General features: G+C 61.7%; 2 protein-coding genes across 11 annotated transcripts in view; both read right to left on the bottom strand.

Annotated features, from left to right (window-relative positions):
• Positions 1 to 398: 398 nt before the first annotated feature.
• Positions 399 to 2,736, bottom strand: LOC118006000 (cytochrome b-c1 complex subunit 10). The gene is made up of 3 exons (XM_034998509.1): positions 2,621 to 2,736; positions 1,176 to 1,320; positions 399 to 558 (listed from the first exon to the last, which is right to left on the bottom strand). The coding sequence occupies exons 1-2, from the start codon at positions 2,668 to 2,670 to the stop codon at positions 1,200 to 1,202; spliced, it is 171 nt and encodes a 56-aa protein (XP_034854400.1). The 5' UTR covers positions 2,671 to 2,736; the 3' UTR covers positions 399 to 558; positions 1,176 to 1,199.
• A 6,189-nt stretch (positions 2,737 to 8,925) lies between these two features.
• Positions 8,926 to 16,773, bottom strand: part of TCF3 (transcription factor 3) — a 31,912-nt gene continuing 24,064 nt past the window's right edge. Inside the window, exons 13-19 of one of the 10 annotated variants that reach the window (XR_004677913.1) lie at positions 16,445 to 16,518; positions 15,865 to 16,026; positions 15,664 to 15,787; positions 12,294 to 12,429; positions 11,906 to 12,134; positions 9,880 to 10,106; positions 8,926 to 9,684 (exon numbers count right to left, since the gene is read on the bottom strand). Coding sequence is in view for 7 of the 10 variants with exons in the window: in XM_034998501.1 (XP_034854392.1) it covers positions 9,542 to 9,684; positions 11,899 to 12,134; positions 12,294 to 12,429; positions 15,664 to 15,787; positions 15,865 to 16,026; positions 16,445 to 16,518 (875 nt within the window). In the remaining 3 variants the exon portion in view is untranslated. Of the gene's footprint in view, positions 9,685 to 9,879; positions 10,107 to 11,898; positions 12,135 to 12,293; positions 12,430 to 15,663; positions 15,788 to 15,864; positions 16,027 to 16,444; positions 16,519 to 16,773 lie in introns of those variants that run through there. The other 9 variants (XM_034998501.1, XM_034998502.1, XM_034998504.1 and 6 more) reach the window with 9 other exon arrangements.

Raw genomic sequence — 16,773 nt, 5'->3', positions numbered from 1 at the left:
AGGCCCACGCGGTGGGGAGCCGAGGCCTCCCTCCCACCGGCAGCCCCTCGAGGGCACCCGCACGAACGGCTCCTCCCGCCCCCGTCCAGCCTTCTCATGAGGCAGCCGCAGCTGACACCTTGACTGCATCCTCACGAGTGATCCGGAGCCAGGCCGTGCAGCTAAGCGACTCCTAAATTCCCGCCCACAGAAATCGAGAGGTAACGGATGTGTGCTATTTGACCCTACTGAGTTGTGACGTGACTTCTCAAGCTGGTGATAAACACTCTGTACAGATGTTACACATTAAACGCCGTAAGTGATCAATTTGTGCCACAGCCACAGACCCCTGGGTCACTCACACCACCACGGTTGCAGTCAAGATAACCAAGCCCCCAGCATGACCACGTCCAGGTGCGGCAGGTTTCAGAGCAAGGTTTAATGCTGCGTGCATTCAAACACGAAAGCTGTTCTCAGAAACAGTCAGTCATGCTGTCACTTTCCTTGAGGCCCATCCTGAGGGTGTGGGCTGGTCCGGGCACTGCAGGGGCTCCCACGGGAGAGAACATCAGCAGACACCTGGATGGGAGACAAGGCAGGGTGAGCACAAGACTCCTGGCTCCTGTTCTTGTAAGAAGGGAGGAGCTGAGTGATGAGGGGCTACGCACACTGCAGCCAGGCTCCGAAATCAAGTCTAGCTAGACCGCTTAGTTGCGGCATGGCCTGGGGCCCATCTGTAGAATGGAGATGCAAGAGGCACGTACACTCTGGCCTATCATGTGGTCGGCACAGTGGACAGCCACGTCGGAGACAAATGGAAGAGTCCAAGGGGTCGTTACGGCTCAAGCAGCAACCCCTGGGAGGCCAGCAGCTGTGGGTCAGCTTCCACTTTCCCCATTTGTAAAATGGGGCACCCCTCTGTCACACCCAGGCGGGGGAGATTGGGATGTGGGGTGCAGTCAGCCTCCAGGATGGAGCCCCCTGGGCCACTGCCCATTCCCCAGGCCCACAAACCAGGGATGCTTGTTGGCAGCTTTGTGTCGACAGGCAGGATTCTCCCAGGTGAATAGTCCAGGTGAGCCTCCCAGACCTACCACCCTAGTTCTGCGGGCATGGAGAACCAGCCTCATGGAAGCCCCAGTCCTCAGCCATGTGGGCATCACGGGATTCACCTGCTAACAGCCGCCAAAACTTACCAGAGGGGTCTGAGGAGGGTCAGTTTAATCGTCCTTCTTAAACTTGCTGTTGATGTAGGGCACCCAGTCCAGAATCAGCCGCCAGTCCGTGGCCCACACCAGCCCCACAGTGCCCACAGCGCCCCACATGCCTGCTGTGGGCATCCTGCCAGAGAACAGCAGGGGTCAGGTCCTGCTCAGGGGTCACCCTTCCAGCTGCATCTCTGGGTCTCTCTCCCCCTCCCATGCCAAGCTTCCGTTTATCCAGCGCCCACCACACACCCACCCCTCCTGCCCCGTGTATGGACACATCCTTCTGACAATGGGGTGGGCACAAAGCAGGAGACCCTGAGGCAACTTCACACCCACCTGTTTTCACATGAGAATCTTCTGGAGGGTTTTTTTGAGGAATTTGCTCAGAAGAAAATTTGAACAACCCAAGCTCATAACCACCCCTTCACAACAGGTAAAGCCTGCATGCAGGCCCCAACTATGCAGCTTACAGCTGGCCAGGGACAGCTATGGGACAGCTACGGGACTGAGGGAGGTATCAAGGTCTGGGTCTTACAGGAGCACACAGCACAGGAAGGGCAGGCCACCTCCCCAATGACCCACGGCTGCATGGTGCAGCACGAGTCTCGCTTTCAGCCAGGACGGCACCCCTCACTTATGTCCTGTGATTGGCTGGAGTCCGCAGTGGCTCCGACAGTCCCTCCTGATGCTCACGCCCGGTGCGCCTCCTCCCTCGGAGTGTGAGCAGGACCCAGGCTCTGGTCTCTAACGAGCGGGGCTCGCACAGGTGCTGGGGCTTGCTCCTACTCTGCGGGAAGCCGGCTGCCACCTGAGCCGCCCTACAGGGGGTCCGCCAACAATCCCATCCTTGCGCTTGGAAAGACCCCCTCCAAAGAGCCTTCGGAGGAGGCTGCAGCCTCCTGAGCCGGTGTGGTGGGCCGAGCTCGGGTGTGCCCGCGCCCCTGACCCACACAAACTGCGGGGGAACTCGTGTTTGTGGTTTGAAGCCGTGCGGGGCCACCTGCCCTGCAGCCACGGCTGACCACCGGAGGGCCGATGGCCGGCGATACACGGCCGGATCACGGCCAGCCACGTGCCTGGGACGCTGGGCCGGGAGGGCTGCCACCGCCACCTCCACAGAGGACGAACCGCCACCACGCGCCCCGCCTGCCTCCCCAGCGACGGCCGCGGCCCCGCCCCCCCACCTGGCGCCTCGGCGGGCACCCCAGCTCCGAGGGTCAGGAACGTCGCAGGAGCCTTCCGCGCCGTCCTGGTCGGCCCCGGGGAGCCCGAGCCGAAGGCGCTGGACAGACAGCGGGCGGCCGTGTCAGCCCGTCCAGGTAGGGATGAGGCGCTGGCTCGTACGCCCCGCCGCTCTGCGCCCGTCCCATCGGGGACCCGGTAGCATAACGGGTGCCGACTGCGGACGGCGGGGCCCGGGAGCACATGCTCACCAGTTTTTGGCCAGCTCACGGTAACGGGGGCCCAGGAACCTGCTCAGCATCGCGGCGCAGTCGGCAGCTCAGGGTGACCCCGGCTGCCGCCCGGCTACACCACGCAGGCGCGGCGGCAGCAGCGCGCAGGCGCACGGGGAGGCCCCCGCCCCGAGCGAGCTGCCCGTTTGGCGACGGGAGGCAGCGGTTGCTGCGCGCGCAGACCCGGAAAGCCTTGCCGTCACTTCCGGGGAGGGTCGGAAGTCGTTAGATGCGGCCGCGAGTGAGCGGGTCTGGCGGGTGGGGAGGGCTCTTCTGAGCGCCAGACGCGGCGACGCGGGTGATGTCCCATCGCCGGCGGCCAGGGTGGTCCCCAGCGGCGCAGCCTGCGGCAGCTAAGCACAGCCCCCGACACTTGGCTGGTGATTTTGTGTCTTTGCTACAAGCCAAGGCTGTATTTGCAATTAGGGAAACTGAGGCCCGACGGGGAAGGACCTGGGCCGGAGTCGCACCGAGGGAAGGGCGCGATCGGAAGCCGCCGTCGGCCGTGCTTCCCGGGAGCTGTCGCTCGGAGGCCTGGCGCCTGGAGCCAACGCGGAGGGCCCGGTCCCGCTAGTAGATGGAACCCCGGGGCGGGCGGGGCCTCGCCTGCCGCCGTCCCTGCCTCTGGGCCCCAGCGTCGGATGCAGGCCCGGAGGCGAGCCCCGGAGGTCAGCCCCGGCCGCTGCCCCGCCTTGCTCTCCTCCCGGCACCTGCGCCTCCGTTTCCTGCAAGGCGGCAGTTCCCCGGGGGGGAGGGGCTGCAGGTCCTGACCTGGCCCGGGCCACCCACTGCGGCTGGGTCCCGGCCCCGGCCGGTGGAGCCTACGGTCGGGGCACCAGAGCTGCTTGTTGCTGGATTGGACATTGTTTCTCGATCTTTACAGGGATTTGAGCTTGGGGTCAGAAGAGATTTGTTCGTGGAAACTTAAAAAATGGGATGTAGAGGCCGTCATGAAGATGTTGAGAGAGAGGAGAGAGACGGAATAAAGCTGCCTGAAAAAATGAGTAGAGGGGCGCCTGGGGGGGCTCAGTCAGTTAAGCATCAGACTCTTGGTTTCAGCTCAGGTCGTGATCTCAGGGTAGTGAGATGAGCCCCAGGTTGGGTGTCGGCTTGGGATTTTCTCTCCCTCTTCCTCTGCCCCTCCCCCCGCTCATTCTCTCTCTCTCTGTATCAAGTCAATAAAAATCTTGTATTTTTTTTTTTAAGATTTTTTATTTATTTATTTGGCAGAGAGAGAGACACAGCGAGAGAGGGAACACAAGCAGGGGGAGTGGGAGAAGGAGAAGCAGGCTTCCCGCTGAGCAGGGAACCCGATGTGGGGCTCGATCCCAGGGTCCTGGGATCGAGCCCCGCATTGGGCTTCCTGGGATCATGACCTGAGCCGAAGGCAGAAGCCCAACGACTGAGCCACCCAGGCGCCCCAATAAAAATCTTTTTAAAAAAATGAGTGGAGATGGTCATTAGAGACCTGCGGGCTGCAGGTCCTGGATCCAAGCAGTTCCTAATGCCCTGCCTCGTTGCTCCTTCTGCTTAATGTATTTCAGCTCATAAGGCAGAATGTTTTCCTTTGCAGTGATAAAATACAAAAACCAGTTTAAGAGAAAAGAAGTTTTTGTTTTTTATTTTGTTTTTTTAAAAATTTTATTTATTTATTTGACAGAGAGATACATAGCGAGAGAGGGAACACAAGCAGGGGGAGTGGGAGAGGGAGAGCAGGCTTCCTGCAGAGCAGGGAGCCCGATGCGGGGCTTGATCCCAGGACCCTGGTATCATGACCTGAGCAGAATGTTTTCCTTTGCAGTGATAAAATACAAAAACCAGTTTAAGAGAAAAAAAGTTGTTTTTTATTTTGTTTTTTAAAAATTTTATTTATTTATTTGACAGAGAGATACATAGCAAGAGAGGGAACACAAGCAGAGGGAGTGGGAGAGGGAGAAGCAGGCTCCCCACCCAGCAGGAAGCCCAATGCGGAGCTCGATCCCAGGACCCTGGAATCATGACCTGAGCCGAAGGCAGACGCTTAACGACTGAGCCACCCAGGCGCCCCCAAGAGAAAAGAAGGTTTATGGCATGTTGGATGGCTTCAGGCATGGCTGGATCCAGGAGTCTAGCAATATTATCACAAATCTCTCTCTGCATCTCTCAGCTCTTCTTGCCTCTGTTGTCCTTGCCCTCTGGTGAGCTCTCTCTGAGCAGTGGCATGTGGAAACTCTAGGTCAGCATTCCAGCAGCCCTCAAAGGAAGATGGCACCTCTTTCCTGATAATTGCAGAAGATACCCTGAGACTGGTTCTCCTGGGCCTCCTGTGGAAATGGGGCAGAGGCACGTACTGAACACATACAGCTTGGTCTTTGGACGTGTGTGTGCCCATGGAACCGCCACCGAGACAGCCAGGGTGCCCACTGGCTTTTCCTCCTGCCCCTCTGGACCCTCGCCCACCCCCTCCTGGCCCCCGTGAGCACTCATCTGCTGTCTCCGGTCGGTTCACCTGCATTTTCTAGACTTTTCTATACAGGGAGGCATACAGTGTGTTCTCCTTGGTGTCTGGATGTTTGCATGCCGCACAGTTAATTCTGAGAGTCCCTGGTGCCTTCCTTCTGCTGCTGAGTTGCGTTCCACAGAGGGGCGGACCCGTGTGCTGACCCGCTCACCTGCTGGAGGGCATTTGGGTTGTTTGCAGGTTTCGGCGATCACAGCTGTGGCCCGTGAATAGCCCTGTCCAGGTCTTTGCATGGACGTGTGTCTTCATCCCGCTGGAGAGGATTCTGGGGGGCCGGCTGGCTCACAGCAGGGAGCCTGTGTTGAACCGTGGACGAAACCACCCGGCTTTTTTTTTAAACTGAGGTGTACCTGCTGTAGAAGGTGAGGTCAGTGTCAGGCGCCCAGGGGTCCGCCAGCCAAACCGTGCTGGAGGAGTTGCACCTGTTGTCATTCCTGCCAGTGAGGCGTTTTACTGCTTTAGGAAGGACATGCATGCTCCCTGTTCCCCATGGTCACGCTGATGGCTGCACGCTGGGTGGCTTAAAACAATGGGGTTTCACGCTGTCCCCGCCGTGGAGGCCGCAAGCCCCCCAGGGTGTCACAGGGCTGCACTCCCGCTGTCCCTCCCACCTCCGCCTTTGTCACGTGGTGTCTCCTCTCATCAGGATGCTTGTCATTGTTTTGGGGCCCATCCTACTTCAGGATGAGCTCATCTCAGCATCTGCAATTACACCTGCAAAGGCCCCTTTCCCGAGTAAGGCCCGGATCCCCAGTTCCGGGGTCGGACATGGGGGTGCTCTTTCAGAGGTCCCACCATCCCGCCACAGTGCCGCGGGGCTGTCCTTGTCTGCCCTGGTCTCCGAGGGGCTGTCCTTGTCTGCCGGGCCGGGGGTGGCAGGGCCGCCTGGGGTTCGTGTCAGGCCCGGGCTGTGTGTGTCTTCCTGGGAGCAGGAGGGCTCGGAGGGCTGGCTGGGGGCTGGCAGAAGGTCTGTGACAAGCACAGAGTGACCTGCACCCTTCGAACGTGCTCAGGACACCATTGCTGCCGCCAAGACGTGGGCACACCCTTTGCCCCGAGTTTCCGTCCGGTCTCTGCCCCTGCAGTTCCCTGAGTGGGGCAAAGAGATGCTCCTTCCAGAAATTTCCACAGAGCGGATCCTTGCTGGGATAGGGAGGGGATCCCTCACTGAAGGAAGATTTTAGCACCATTGTGATCTATTTTTAAACACCTTTTTTGAGGGGCTACCAACTGGCACAGTGGGAAGGGCATGTGACTCTCGATCTCGGGGTTATGAGTTCGAGCCCCATGTTGGGTGTGGAGATGAGTTAAAAGTAAAATCTTAAAAAAAATAAACACCTTTAAAGATTTTACTTATTTGAGAGAGAGAGAATGAGAGACAGAGAGCATGAGAGGGGGGAGGGTCAGAGGGAGAAGCAGACTCCTCGCTGAGCAGGGAGCCCGACTCGGGGCTCGATCCTGGGACCCTGGGATCATGAGCTGAAGCAGTTAACTAACAGCCACCCAGGCGCCCATAAACACCTTTTTTGATGATGTTCACACACCATCCTATTTACACAATGTGCATAATTCAGTGGGCTTTGGCATATTACATTATTAACTTTAAAAATTAACAGGCAGCCTCTCAGGGAGTGGCTTTCCCCTGTGAGCCGGTCCCATGTCCAGACCCCCAGGACCCCTCAGTACAAGTGTGGGTTCCCCGCCTGACCCGAGGCGCTTTGGTTCTAGAACGTGGAATCACCATGGGCCCCTCCCTGTCACTCTGTGACTTTGCTGGCTTTGCTCACCGTGGCCCCAGTCAAACCACCGTTGTGTCTGTCCCCAAAGAGACACGCTCAAGTCCTGCCCCCCGGGACCTGTGAATGGGACCTTACTTGGGTTCAGGACCTTTGTAAGTACAGTCCGGTCAGGTGAGGCCATACAGGAGGGGGGAGGCCGTGCCGCACGGACTGGTGTCCTCGGAAGAGGGAAGTCTGGACGCAGACGCATGGGGACGCAGCCACGTGCCACCGAGGCAGGCGCTGGGGCGATGCGGCCACACGCCGAGGGACGCCCGGAGCCTCGGGAGCCGGGAGAGGCAGGAGGGACGGTGCCCTGGAGCCTGCGGAGGGCGCGCGGCCCCGCCACACTTGGATCTGGGGCGCCTGGCCCCGAAACGAGAGAATAAATCCTGGTGGTTTGAGGCCCCGTCCCCGAGTGGGGACTCCGTGGCCGCTGCCCCGAGACTCAGACCCCGGGCCGAGGGCTCCGCGCCTGCGTGTGCTGCGGAACCCCGTGCCCCCTGCCTGACGTGGCAGCCGCTTCCCGCCTGGAAGCACACGGCAGCTGAAAGGTGCAGGGGACAGCGTGTGGCCGCGCGAGGTCGCGTTTATGCTACAGTGCCGTGATACACAGCTCTCCAGGTCCACTTGAGAGAGGCTCCCTTAACACGTCCCGAAGAATCCAGGCAGCCGCGTTGACACTTGTATGAAATTTTTTTCTTAAAAAAGTTTCGTTTGAAAACCAGTTACCTCGAGGCACTCGGCAGTTTTCCCATACTCCTGGCTCCTCCCGGCCTCCAGGGCCACTTACGGGCAATCCACAGTCCGGTAGTAGCCGGGGGGCGGGGGGCAGAGGCTCCGTGTAAGACCAGAAGCCGAGCGAGAGAGACACCGAGGCAGGACCCACCAGACCCACACAGACCAGGGCAGTCACCGGGGAGCCCCTCGCCAGCCACTGGCTCCTCACTGCCCGCTGACCGGTTTGGGGGTGGGGCAGCGGGCCCAATGGGAGGACCCGGGTGACCTCGGGGCCTGGGAGGCAGCCCGCAGGTCCTGCCTGGTGCTTCCCTTGGGGTGCCCCGCTCCCTGGCCTGGGGGAGTGCCAGTCACGGGGTTGGAGGGCCTCAGGCAGCCCGCTGCTCCAGAGGGTGGGGAGGCCCCGGGCGGACGTCAGGCAGGCTGGTGTGCGGGAGTGAACGTGGCCACCCTAGGGCCCCTGAGGCCTGTGTTTGGGGGGTTGTATGTGTTACGGAGCAAAGGAGCCCAGCCCAGCAGGCCTGAGCCTGCACCTGGGGGACACATGTAGGGGCCAGTCCTGGTGTCCCTGGGACTGCAGGGACCTTCAGTTTAAGCCTGGGGCAGTCCTGTGTGGGGTTGGTCCCGCCTGGTGACATGAGACCAGACAGGGGACTTTGGGAGGCCTAGGAGCTGCGCTTGGGATGTGGCCCACCCTCCTGCTCTTGTAGATGATCAGGTGCAAAGCCTGGGGGCTTCAGAGTTTGGGGAACAGTCACTTGGGGTGGGGGTTGCTGTGGGTTGCTGTGCTGGCCCTGAGTTGTCTGCAGGCCCTCTGCCAGAGATCAGAGAGCAGGCCCAGGTCCGCAGGTCAAAGGAACGAAGGATGGGGTGTCTGGGGAGGCCCCCCAACATCATGCTCCTGTGGTATGGTCCCTATGCCCAGAAACGTCGGTCCCAACAAAATCCGACTTGGGGAGGTGTGAAGCTTGTGGGGCACGAGGGCCGTGAGGAAGTGCCTGGGGTCCTCGGCAATCCCACGTGGGAGGGGCCCTGCCTCCCTGCAGACACCCCCACCCCCTTCCCAAGGGAGGGGAGAGGATGGAGCAAGGAACCCTGGAAGGAGAACCCCCGTCAGGGAAAGGCCTGCCCACCATGCCCCAGATACACGAAACCAGGAAACCACCCGACCTCTGAAAAAGCAACGAGGAGACAACATCTGCCATCGCTCCCTGTGACCAGCGGCTCCCAGAGGGGGGGGGGGGGGGGGACCTCAGGTTTACACTGGGTCTTTTTAATACAACTTTTAATAATCTGGTTGATCATGAAATGCAACGCTCAGTTCTAGAGACAGCAGCAGAAATAGCAAGAGACACGAGACTTTTATACAAAAAATTTGTTGCTTACAAAACGTATGCAAAAAAGCTTAAAAAAAAAAAAGAGACCAAAGGCATCCTCCTTGCTAATTTCCTAATACATTAAAAAAAAATCTAACTAACGTTCTTTATTTTCCTTAAGACACAGGTCAGGCGTAGGCACGATTCACGGCGGCTCCGCGAGGCGAGCCCTCTTGCTTCTCCCTCCGGCAAGTGGTAGGTTTGGACTCTCCCGCGTTTTCTACTTAAGGCATTTTTTTCATCTTTTCTGACAAAGTGTGTATCTTGCTTTCCGGTTTTGTTTACAAACAAAACAAAACAAAACTGCCCCTTTCGGCCCGGGCTGCGGTTTCAGGATCCATCAGGGAAGTCCCACGGCGTCAAGGCAGTGAGGCCCGGAGCTGGGGGCCGGGGGCGGGGCAGCCACCCCACCCCCCACCCCCGGTGGCGCGGGCTCCGTGCTCATGACAGGCGTGCGTGCGTGCGGCAGGGACCGGGCCAGCTCGCTGGTCCCGCACGGCGCCCCTCCTCACATGTGCCCCGCGGGGTTGTGGGCCTCGCTCAGGCCTGGGTGGGCGGCCGAAAGCACCATCTGGGGGTCTCCGACCACACCCGACACCTTCTCCTCTTCTCGCCGCTTCAGGCAAGCCGCTTTGGGGTTCAGGTTACGCTCTGGGGGGAGGGGGAGAGCAATGTGGGAGAGGGTCCCTCAGGGAGGGAGGTGGTGGGCGCAGGGGGCCAGAAGAGCAGACTGCCGTCCGGGGGCCCGAGTGCGCCCACTGAGCGTGGACGGAGCGCCTAGAGCCTGCACGCAGGGAGGGGGCGGGGGGGACTGGACGGGGCGGGACACCTGGCCTGGAAGCCTACCTCGCACCTGCTGCTCCAGGCCCAGGATGACCTGCACGGCCTGCTGCAGGATGAGCAGTTTGGTCTGTGCCTTGTCCGACTTGAGGTGCATCTGGCACATGCGCCCCAGCTCCCGGAAGGCCTCGTTAATGTCCCGCACGCGCACCCGCTCCCGGGCGTTATTGGCCATGCGCCTCTCCCGGTCCCTCAGGTCTTTCTCCTCCAGGGACAGCACATCCTCCGTACTGCTGGGTTACAGCACCGAGGCCTCTGTTAGTCAGCAGCCGGGCGGGCGGGCAGGCCGGGGCCTGCGGGCTGCGCGTGCGTGTGCGCGCTCCCGTGCACGCAGGGCGTGTGCCTGTCTGTGTGCGCCTGCGGCCTGGCCACAGGCAAGGCTGTGTGTGTGGTGACACCCCAAGGAGAGCACCGTGGGACTGTCCCCAGGGCAGGGAGGGCGGGCCCGGAGTCCCCGTCTGGGACTCCGTGTGGAGCCCATTCCACATGCCAAGGACTGGCCGGGGGGCAGGGGAGGCCCAGAGCCCCTCCTGGGATGGTCTCCCCGGCTCAGCGCAGCTGGGTCCGGGAGTGCTAGGCCTGACCCGACCAGTGTGGGTGGGAGAGGCAGAGAAGAGGCAAGGGCCCGACGCCCGCCCCTGCCCGCACTGGACTCCGGCAGCCCCAAGAGCGGGCCGTGGAATGGCCCCCGGGCGCACCTCGCAGGGGCCCCCAGTCTGGGCGGGGAGCGTCGGCTCCCCGGGCCTCTCATCACTACTGCGAACACCCCAGCTGCCCTGGGCGGTGAAGTTACTGAGCACCTGCTGTGTACCGGGCCCCGGCCACACACAGGACTCGAACGCTCAGACACCTGCCCGCGAGGTCCAAAGCCTGGCTCAGGCCCTACCAACTGCCAGCCACGTGGCTCTGCACAAGTCACTCTGTCTCCTCCTGGGCGGGATGGGGGCAAATGGCAACGGGACACCTGCCACGCCTGGTCCTGGGGAACGTGAAACAAAGTGGGTGAAGGCCCGGCCCTGGTGTGCACCCCAGAGGTGGAGGACGGGCCGAAGCGCTTGCATGTGAGCAGCTCCCGGGGGCCCTGTCCTGCTCCCACCGTGGGGGGCGGGGTGAGACTGTGCCCTTGTCCACCCACCCGCCCACCCGCCCTTGGGCCTGAGTGGATCCCGCCAGGTGGCGGCGGCGGCCCCCGGAGCCCAGGACAAGCGCGCAGACCAAACTGACAGGCCTGAGGCTGGTGCACCCCTTGGTCCCCTTTCTTCCCTCAAGTCCCAACTGGGGGGCTTTGGGGGAGGAAAGACCCCAAGGTCGCAGCCCTGCCATCCAGGGCTTGGGCAGCAAGTGCGAGGTAGGAGGGGCTGCCGTGGAAGCGGAGGGACGGATGGGCAGGGATGGGGGTGGAGTGCGAGAGGCAGAGAGCAGAGAGGCAGGCACCACCATGGAAACACAGAACCCTCAGAGCTGAGGGGACAGCAGGCCGGGGGGGCGAGGGCCCCAGCTCCGGTCCAAGTGACAGCGCTGCAGGAGAGAAAGGGTTAACGGGCGCCAGGCGCGGGAGGCTTAGTTAAGGAAGCAGCTGAGCTGGGGAGCCAAGTCACATGGGGGCCTTTCCGGATCCTCACCCGGCCCTGGGAAACGGGGGTGGGGGACCCCACCTGTAGATGGGGGCTGATGGGCTGAAGTGGCCCCACAACAATGTGTCTGTTCAGAGCGACAGTGTGACCTGTGGCCCCGGGGCACAGGGGCCTCAGCCAGAGGACTAGAGCCTTCCCGAGAAAGGAGGGCTGGGGTGGGCGGGCATCCCTGGGGTCCAGGGACGGAATTGAGAGCCAAAGTGCCCAGATCTGCAGAGCTAGGGGTCCAGAGAGTGTCATCGTCCCATTTCCAGAGGGGGCAGGGACTGTGGTGCGGGGGGCGGGGCGGTCACAGCGGGGGCGGGGCGGTCACAGCGGGGGGCGGGGCCGGCTCCAGGAGCGGGGGAGCGAGGGCAGCGCTGGCGGGGAGGGGAGCGGCGCCCCCACTGACCTCGCACCTGCTGCTCCAGGTTCAGGATGACCGACACGGCCTGGTGCAGGACGAGCAGTTTGGTCTGGGGCTTCTCGCTGCTCAGGTGCAGCTGGCACATGCGCCCCAGCTCCTTAAAAGCCTCATTGATGTCTCGGACCCGCAGCCGCTCCCGAGCGTTATTGGCCACCCGGCGCTCCTTCTCCCGCTCAGCCTTCTGCTCTGGGGGGAGAAGGTCGTCCTCGTCCTCGTCCGGGCTATGGGGGGGGCCCGGGGGCCAGAGGGAGACAGTGAGGCGGGGGGCAGGCGGGGGGCCCGCCGACGGCCCCGCGGAGCGGCCTGCGTGTGTGTGTGCGTGTGCGTGTGCGTGCGTCCCGACAGGCGGGCCCGGCCGGGGGCTGAGGAGGGGCGGGCACCTGGTCCGAGCGCGGGGGGGCTTCAGCTCCTTCTTCTCCTCCTCGGAGTTGTCGGCCACGGAAGTGTTCTCCTCGTCCTCCTTCTCCTCCCGTTTGATCTCACCAGCACCCGAGACAGCCCCGGCGCGCCCGAGTCCTGCAACAGGCCTGGGCTTAGCGTCTGGGCACGTCCAGGGCCACCTGACCAACCCCTTCTGCCCCTCGTGGGAGGCAGTGAGGTCTCTGGGGAAAGCCAGGCCTCCATGTGCAAAAAAACCCAAAAAACAAACCAAAAAACCCCAACGATAAAACGGAAAACACACCTAGAATCAGGTCCCTACCTCACACCAGTCACCAGCTCCAGACTAAGACCTGACAACCTTCAGAAGAAAATGTACTGAAATCCTGCTGTGACTCAGTATCTCCTAAAATACTAAATGAGCTGTTCTTGAAAGAAGAAACAAATTGATAAACTGGACTGTATCCTAATTGAGAATTTCTGATTGCCAGGATACCACCAAGAGATAAGAAGATATGCCACAGGATAGAAAATAAGTGTCCTTGGGGCGCCTGGGTGGCTCAGTCCTTAAGCGTCTGCCTTCGGCTCAGGTCATGATCCCGGGGTCCTGGGATCGAGCCCCGCATCGGGCTCCCTGCTCCGCGGGAAGCCTGCTTCTCCCTCTCCCACTCCCCCTGCTTGTGTTCCCTCCCTCGCTGTGTCTCTCTCTGTCAAATAAATAAATAAAATATTAAAAAAAAAAAAAAAGATATCCAGTCATGTCATTTAACAAAACTCTTGTAGCTGACATAAAATAGGGCCCTGCAGCGCACAATTAGAAAATCCATGTTCTGGAGTGCCTGAGTGGCTCAGTCCTTAAGCGTCTGCCTTCGGCTCGGGTCAGGGTCCCGGGGTCCTGGGATCGAGCCCCACATCGGGCTCCCTGCTCAGCAGAGAGCCTGCTTTCTCCCTCTCCCACTCCCCCTGCTTGGGTTCCCTCTCTCGCTGTGTCTCTCTCTGTCAGATAAGTAAAATGTTTAGAAAAAAAAAAATAACATGTCCTGTATAAACCAGTGAGGGCTTGGTCTCCGTAATTTGTAAAGAACTCCTACAAATCAACAAGAAAAGGATCAGGAGCTCAACAGGAAAACAGGGAGCTTTGGGAGCTTTCCCAAATGGGCAATTCAGACACAAGGAAGCGGATATGGCCGCATGGAAATCCGCTTCACTGCGTCAATAAACTGAGGAAATGCAAATCGGGATCCAGCAAGTCACGAAGGTGGCCAAACAACAGGGCCCTACAACGTGAAGTAGCGCCTGTGGGAGGAAGTTGGCATGGCCAGTTTGGGACAGTCCGGCATTCTCTGGGGAAGGTGGACACATGCATACCTCCAAACCCCACAACCTGGAATCACACCCGAGAAACTCTTGTGCACACTCTGGAGACATGTTCCAGAACGTTCCAGAAAGCACCTAGTGCAAAAGCAGACAGTTGGAAACAACCTAACGTCCCGCATCAGGGCCAGGGTCCGTCCTCAGCCCCAACATGCCAGCCAGATACCAATTTTACAAAAGCCCAAAACCACGTCATGAAATACAGGGTTAGAAGGCACACAGCAATGCTGAACTCGATACTCGGTGAGAGCAAAACACGCACCGGGAATGGGGCCTGGGCTGAGCAACAGATGAACCAGGAGGGTAGCAGAGGGGAGGGCAGGGCAAGGCAGGGGAGGGGGAGAAGCTGGGGTAAGAGTTTCAGCTCCGGGAACCCCCGTCCCACAGCACGGACATCAGGGCGTCCTGGGCACTGTTGAGAGGTCAAGTCGCGCCGCCCCCCCCCCCCGAGTCGTGACGACTGTACGTATCCCAGAGAGACCCCCGGCATAAAGTGGCAAAAATCAAGAAACACAGAGCATCGCTCGCTGTCAAACTCAAGTGGGTTTTGAGGGGTGTGGGGAGGCTGGGATGGGGAGGGCCCCTGGGCAGGACAAGAGAACCTGCCCTAATGTGGGGTGCGCGGGGGGTTCCTGGGGGCTTGGGACACCAGGCAGTGGCCAGGCAGAAAGTCCCTGCACCCTCTCCAGCCATGGTTGCCACCACGGTGGCAGAGTCCGTGTCCGTGCCCCTGGGACTGGTGACCACAAGACCCTCACTGGCCCATCACCACCTCCTCCCTCCAGCCTTGTGCAAAGTGCTGTCACCTCCTTGGTCTTTTCCAGGAAAATTCACAGCCCACCAGCCACCAGCCTGACCCCATGCTGCTCCAGTGGGTCCTCACCTCAGGAGCCCGACACAGCTCCTGACACGTCAAGAGCCCCCCATCCAAGCGGCACGATGCTCAGGCTGGGGCTCTGTCCACTCGCTCTGCCTGGTGACTCTGCCCACGGACCTGGCTCTGAGCTCCACCAAGTGCCCAGGATGCCTGGACGGCACCCTCCCTGAACTCCAGACCCGAACCCCACCACCACCTCCACATCTGCAAAGCCTGTGGGATCTCTGCCTTCAGAACCCAGAACTCGCCCCCCACCCCACCCTTCCTGGACCAGCACAGTCCCCTCCACCCATGGCTTCCGGTGCCACACATGGTCCGGTCGCCCCAGTCTCCCTGCTGCCGCCAGAGGGCGCCCTGTGGGCACAGAGTCCGGCAGGTCCCTGCTCTGGGGGCAGCCCTCCAGGGCTCCCAGGTCCCTCAGGGTCAAAGCCCAAGCCCTCCCCCATCCACAGGACCCTGCAGGACTTGCCCTGTCACCTCCCTGACCCCACCTCCCTCTCCTACCACCCAACACAGGGCTCCTCACTACTTCTCCAGCACACCAGGCTCGGTCCTGCCCCAGGGCCTCTCCACACGCACCACCCCGGGGGTCTGTCTGCCTCTGTTCCTCCCCAGCTCTGCCCAAACGGCACAATCTTGCCCTGCCATCATCTTTAAAACCACAAGGACCCCTGCACCCCTCCCCACTTTCCCCCAGCCCCGTTCCTGCTGCACTTAGCCCACTGTGGGTCACCCCCCAGGGACGGGGCTTTTTGTTTAATTCCCAGTTTACCGCCAGGGGCCTACACAAGACCCAAGCACACAGCCAGTGCTCAACACGCGACGGCCGGCTGAGCAGCATGAACTAAGCCGCTGAACACGGGACGAGCGAGGGGCCCTACAGCCCTGCAGGAAGCCTCCCAAAGGGCCTCCCAGTGCAGGGCGACGGGACGCTGCGTAGTGAGGGACCCACCCCAGCGCCTGGCGGCTCAGTCCCTCCGGATGAGCCCTAGGTCACCGCTCTCCAGAGGAGGCCGTTTAAGGGCACACCATGCACCAGCCGGGCTCTGCGCAGGGGATCGGGGCACAGGTGGCCCCGAGGTGCTGGCCGCCCCTCCCCGGGCCCCACCGCTGAGGCTTACCACTGTAGGAGTCTGGCGGCCGAGCAAGGTCAGGGAGGCTGCTGGGCTGGCTGGGGAGGGCCACGTGGTTGTGCAGGAGGCTGCCGCCGCCCACAAGGCTGTCTTCCGAGTGGCCGCCTCCCACCTGCGGACAGCAGAGTGGCCTCGTCAGGGCTGCGCCGCCCGGGCCCCCTGCCCCGCCCACCCTCCAGCGGCACTCACCAGGCCAGAGTGTCGCCCCCCTAGTGGCACGACGGGGCCGGCAAAGCCGGAGGCCAGAGCCCCGTGGCCAGGCAGCAGCCCGTGCACGTCCGCTGAGGTGCCCACTGCGTGGCTGCGCAGCACGTGGATGGCCTCGTCCAGGTGGTCCTCCATCTTGCTCTGCTGCGGGGCGGAGGGGGGAGGCGGTCAAGGGCCTGGGCCTCTGGGACCCCACACAGCCCCGCGGGGCCTGCGCACGACTTGCGTCCTGCTGGCCACCACCACGGTGACAGCTCCGGACCTTGTGCCCGACAAATGAACCATCAAAGGGCCTGCCCTGTGAACTCCACCAGTCACAGGGGCCTCACGACTCTTAGGGGCCACGGTTTCCAAGTTCTGTAAACTGGCCACAGCAGACACGCTGAGCCACTCTCCCGGGCCACCTCCCCCACCCCAGGGTCCCCGTGAGTCTTGTACCCACGTGTACCGTGCCCCCCGCCCCGGGCGCTCCCATGAGGGGCACCCCCTCCCCGGCCCGGCCACACGCACCCACGAGGGACAGCCCCCAACCAGCCCCGGAAGGCTGGGGCAGGAAGCTCACCAGGCTGTGGAGACCCCCATCATAGCTAGGCGATAAGGCACCGGGGGCTCCTGGTCGGGGCCACTGCGACGTCCCTGGAAGGGGTAGGTGTCGCGTCAACAGGGGCACCTGAGGCTGGGTGTCCGAGCAGCCGGACTCAGAGACAGAGGGAGAGGCTGGGTGGGGAGTGGGCCAGGGGCCTGAGATGCCTGGGCTGGCCACACGGGGGCCCCCACGCCCACAGGGCCGACGGAAACTCAGCCCTGGCCAGCCAGCCAGGCAGTTACTGGGAACCCACCCAGTAGACAGGCTCCAGGCTCCAAAATCCAGGCCCCACTTCCCACGGGGAA

Source organism: Mirounga leonina, unplaced genomic scaffold (genome assembly GCF_011800145.1).
Source record: "Mirounga leonina isolate KUSES-001 unplaced genomic scaffold, KU_Mleo_1.0 Mir_94, whole genome shotgun sequence".
NCBI lineage: Eukaryota > Metazoa > Chordata > Mammalia > Carnivora > Phocidae > Mirounga > Mirounga leonina.
This window is presented reverse-complemented; position numbering and strand designations above follow the sequence as displayed.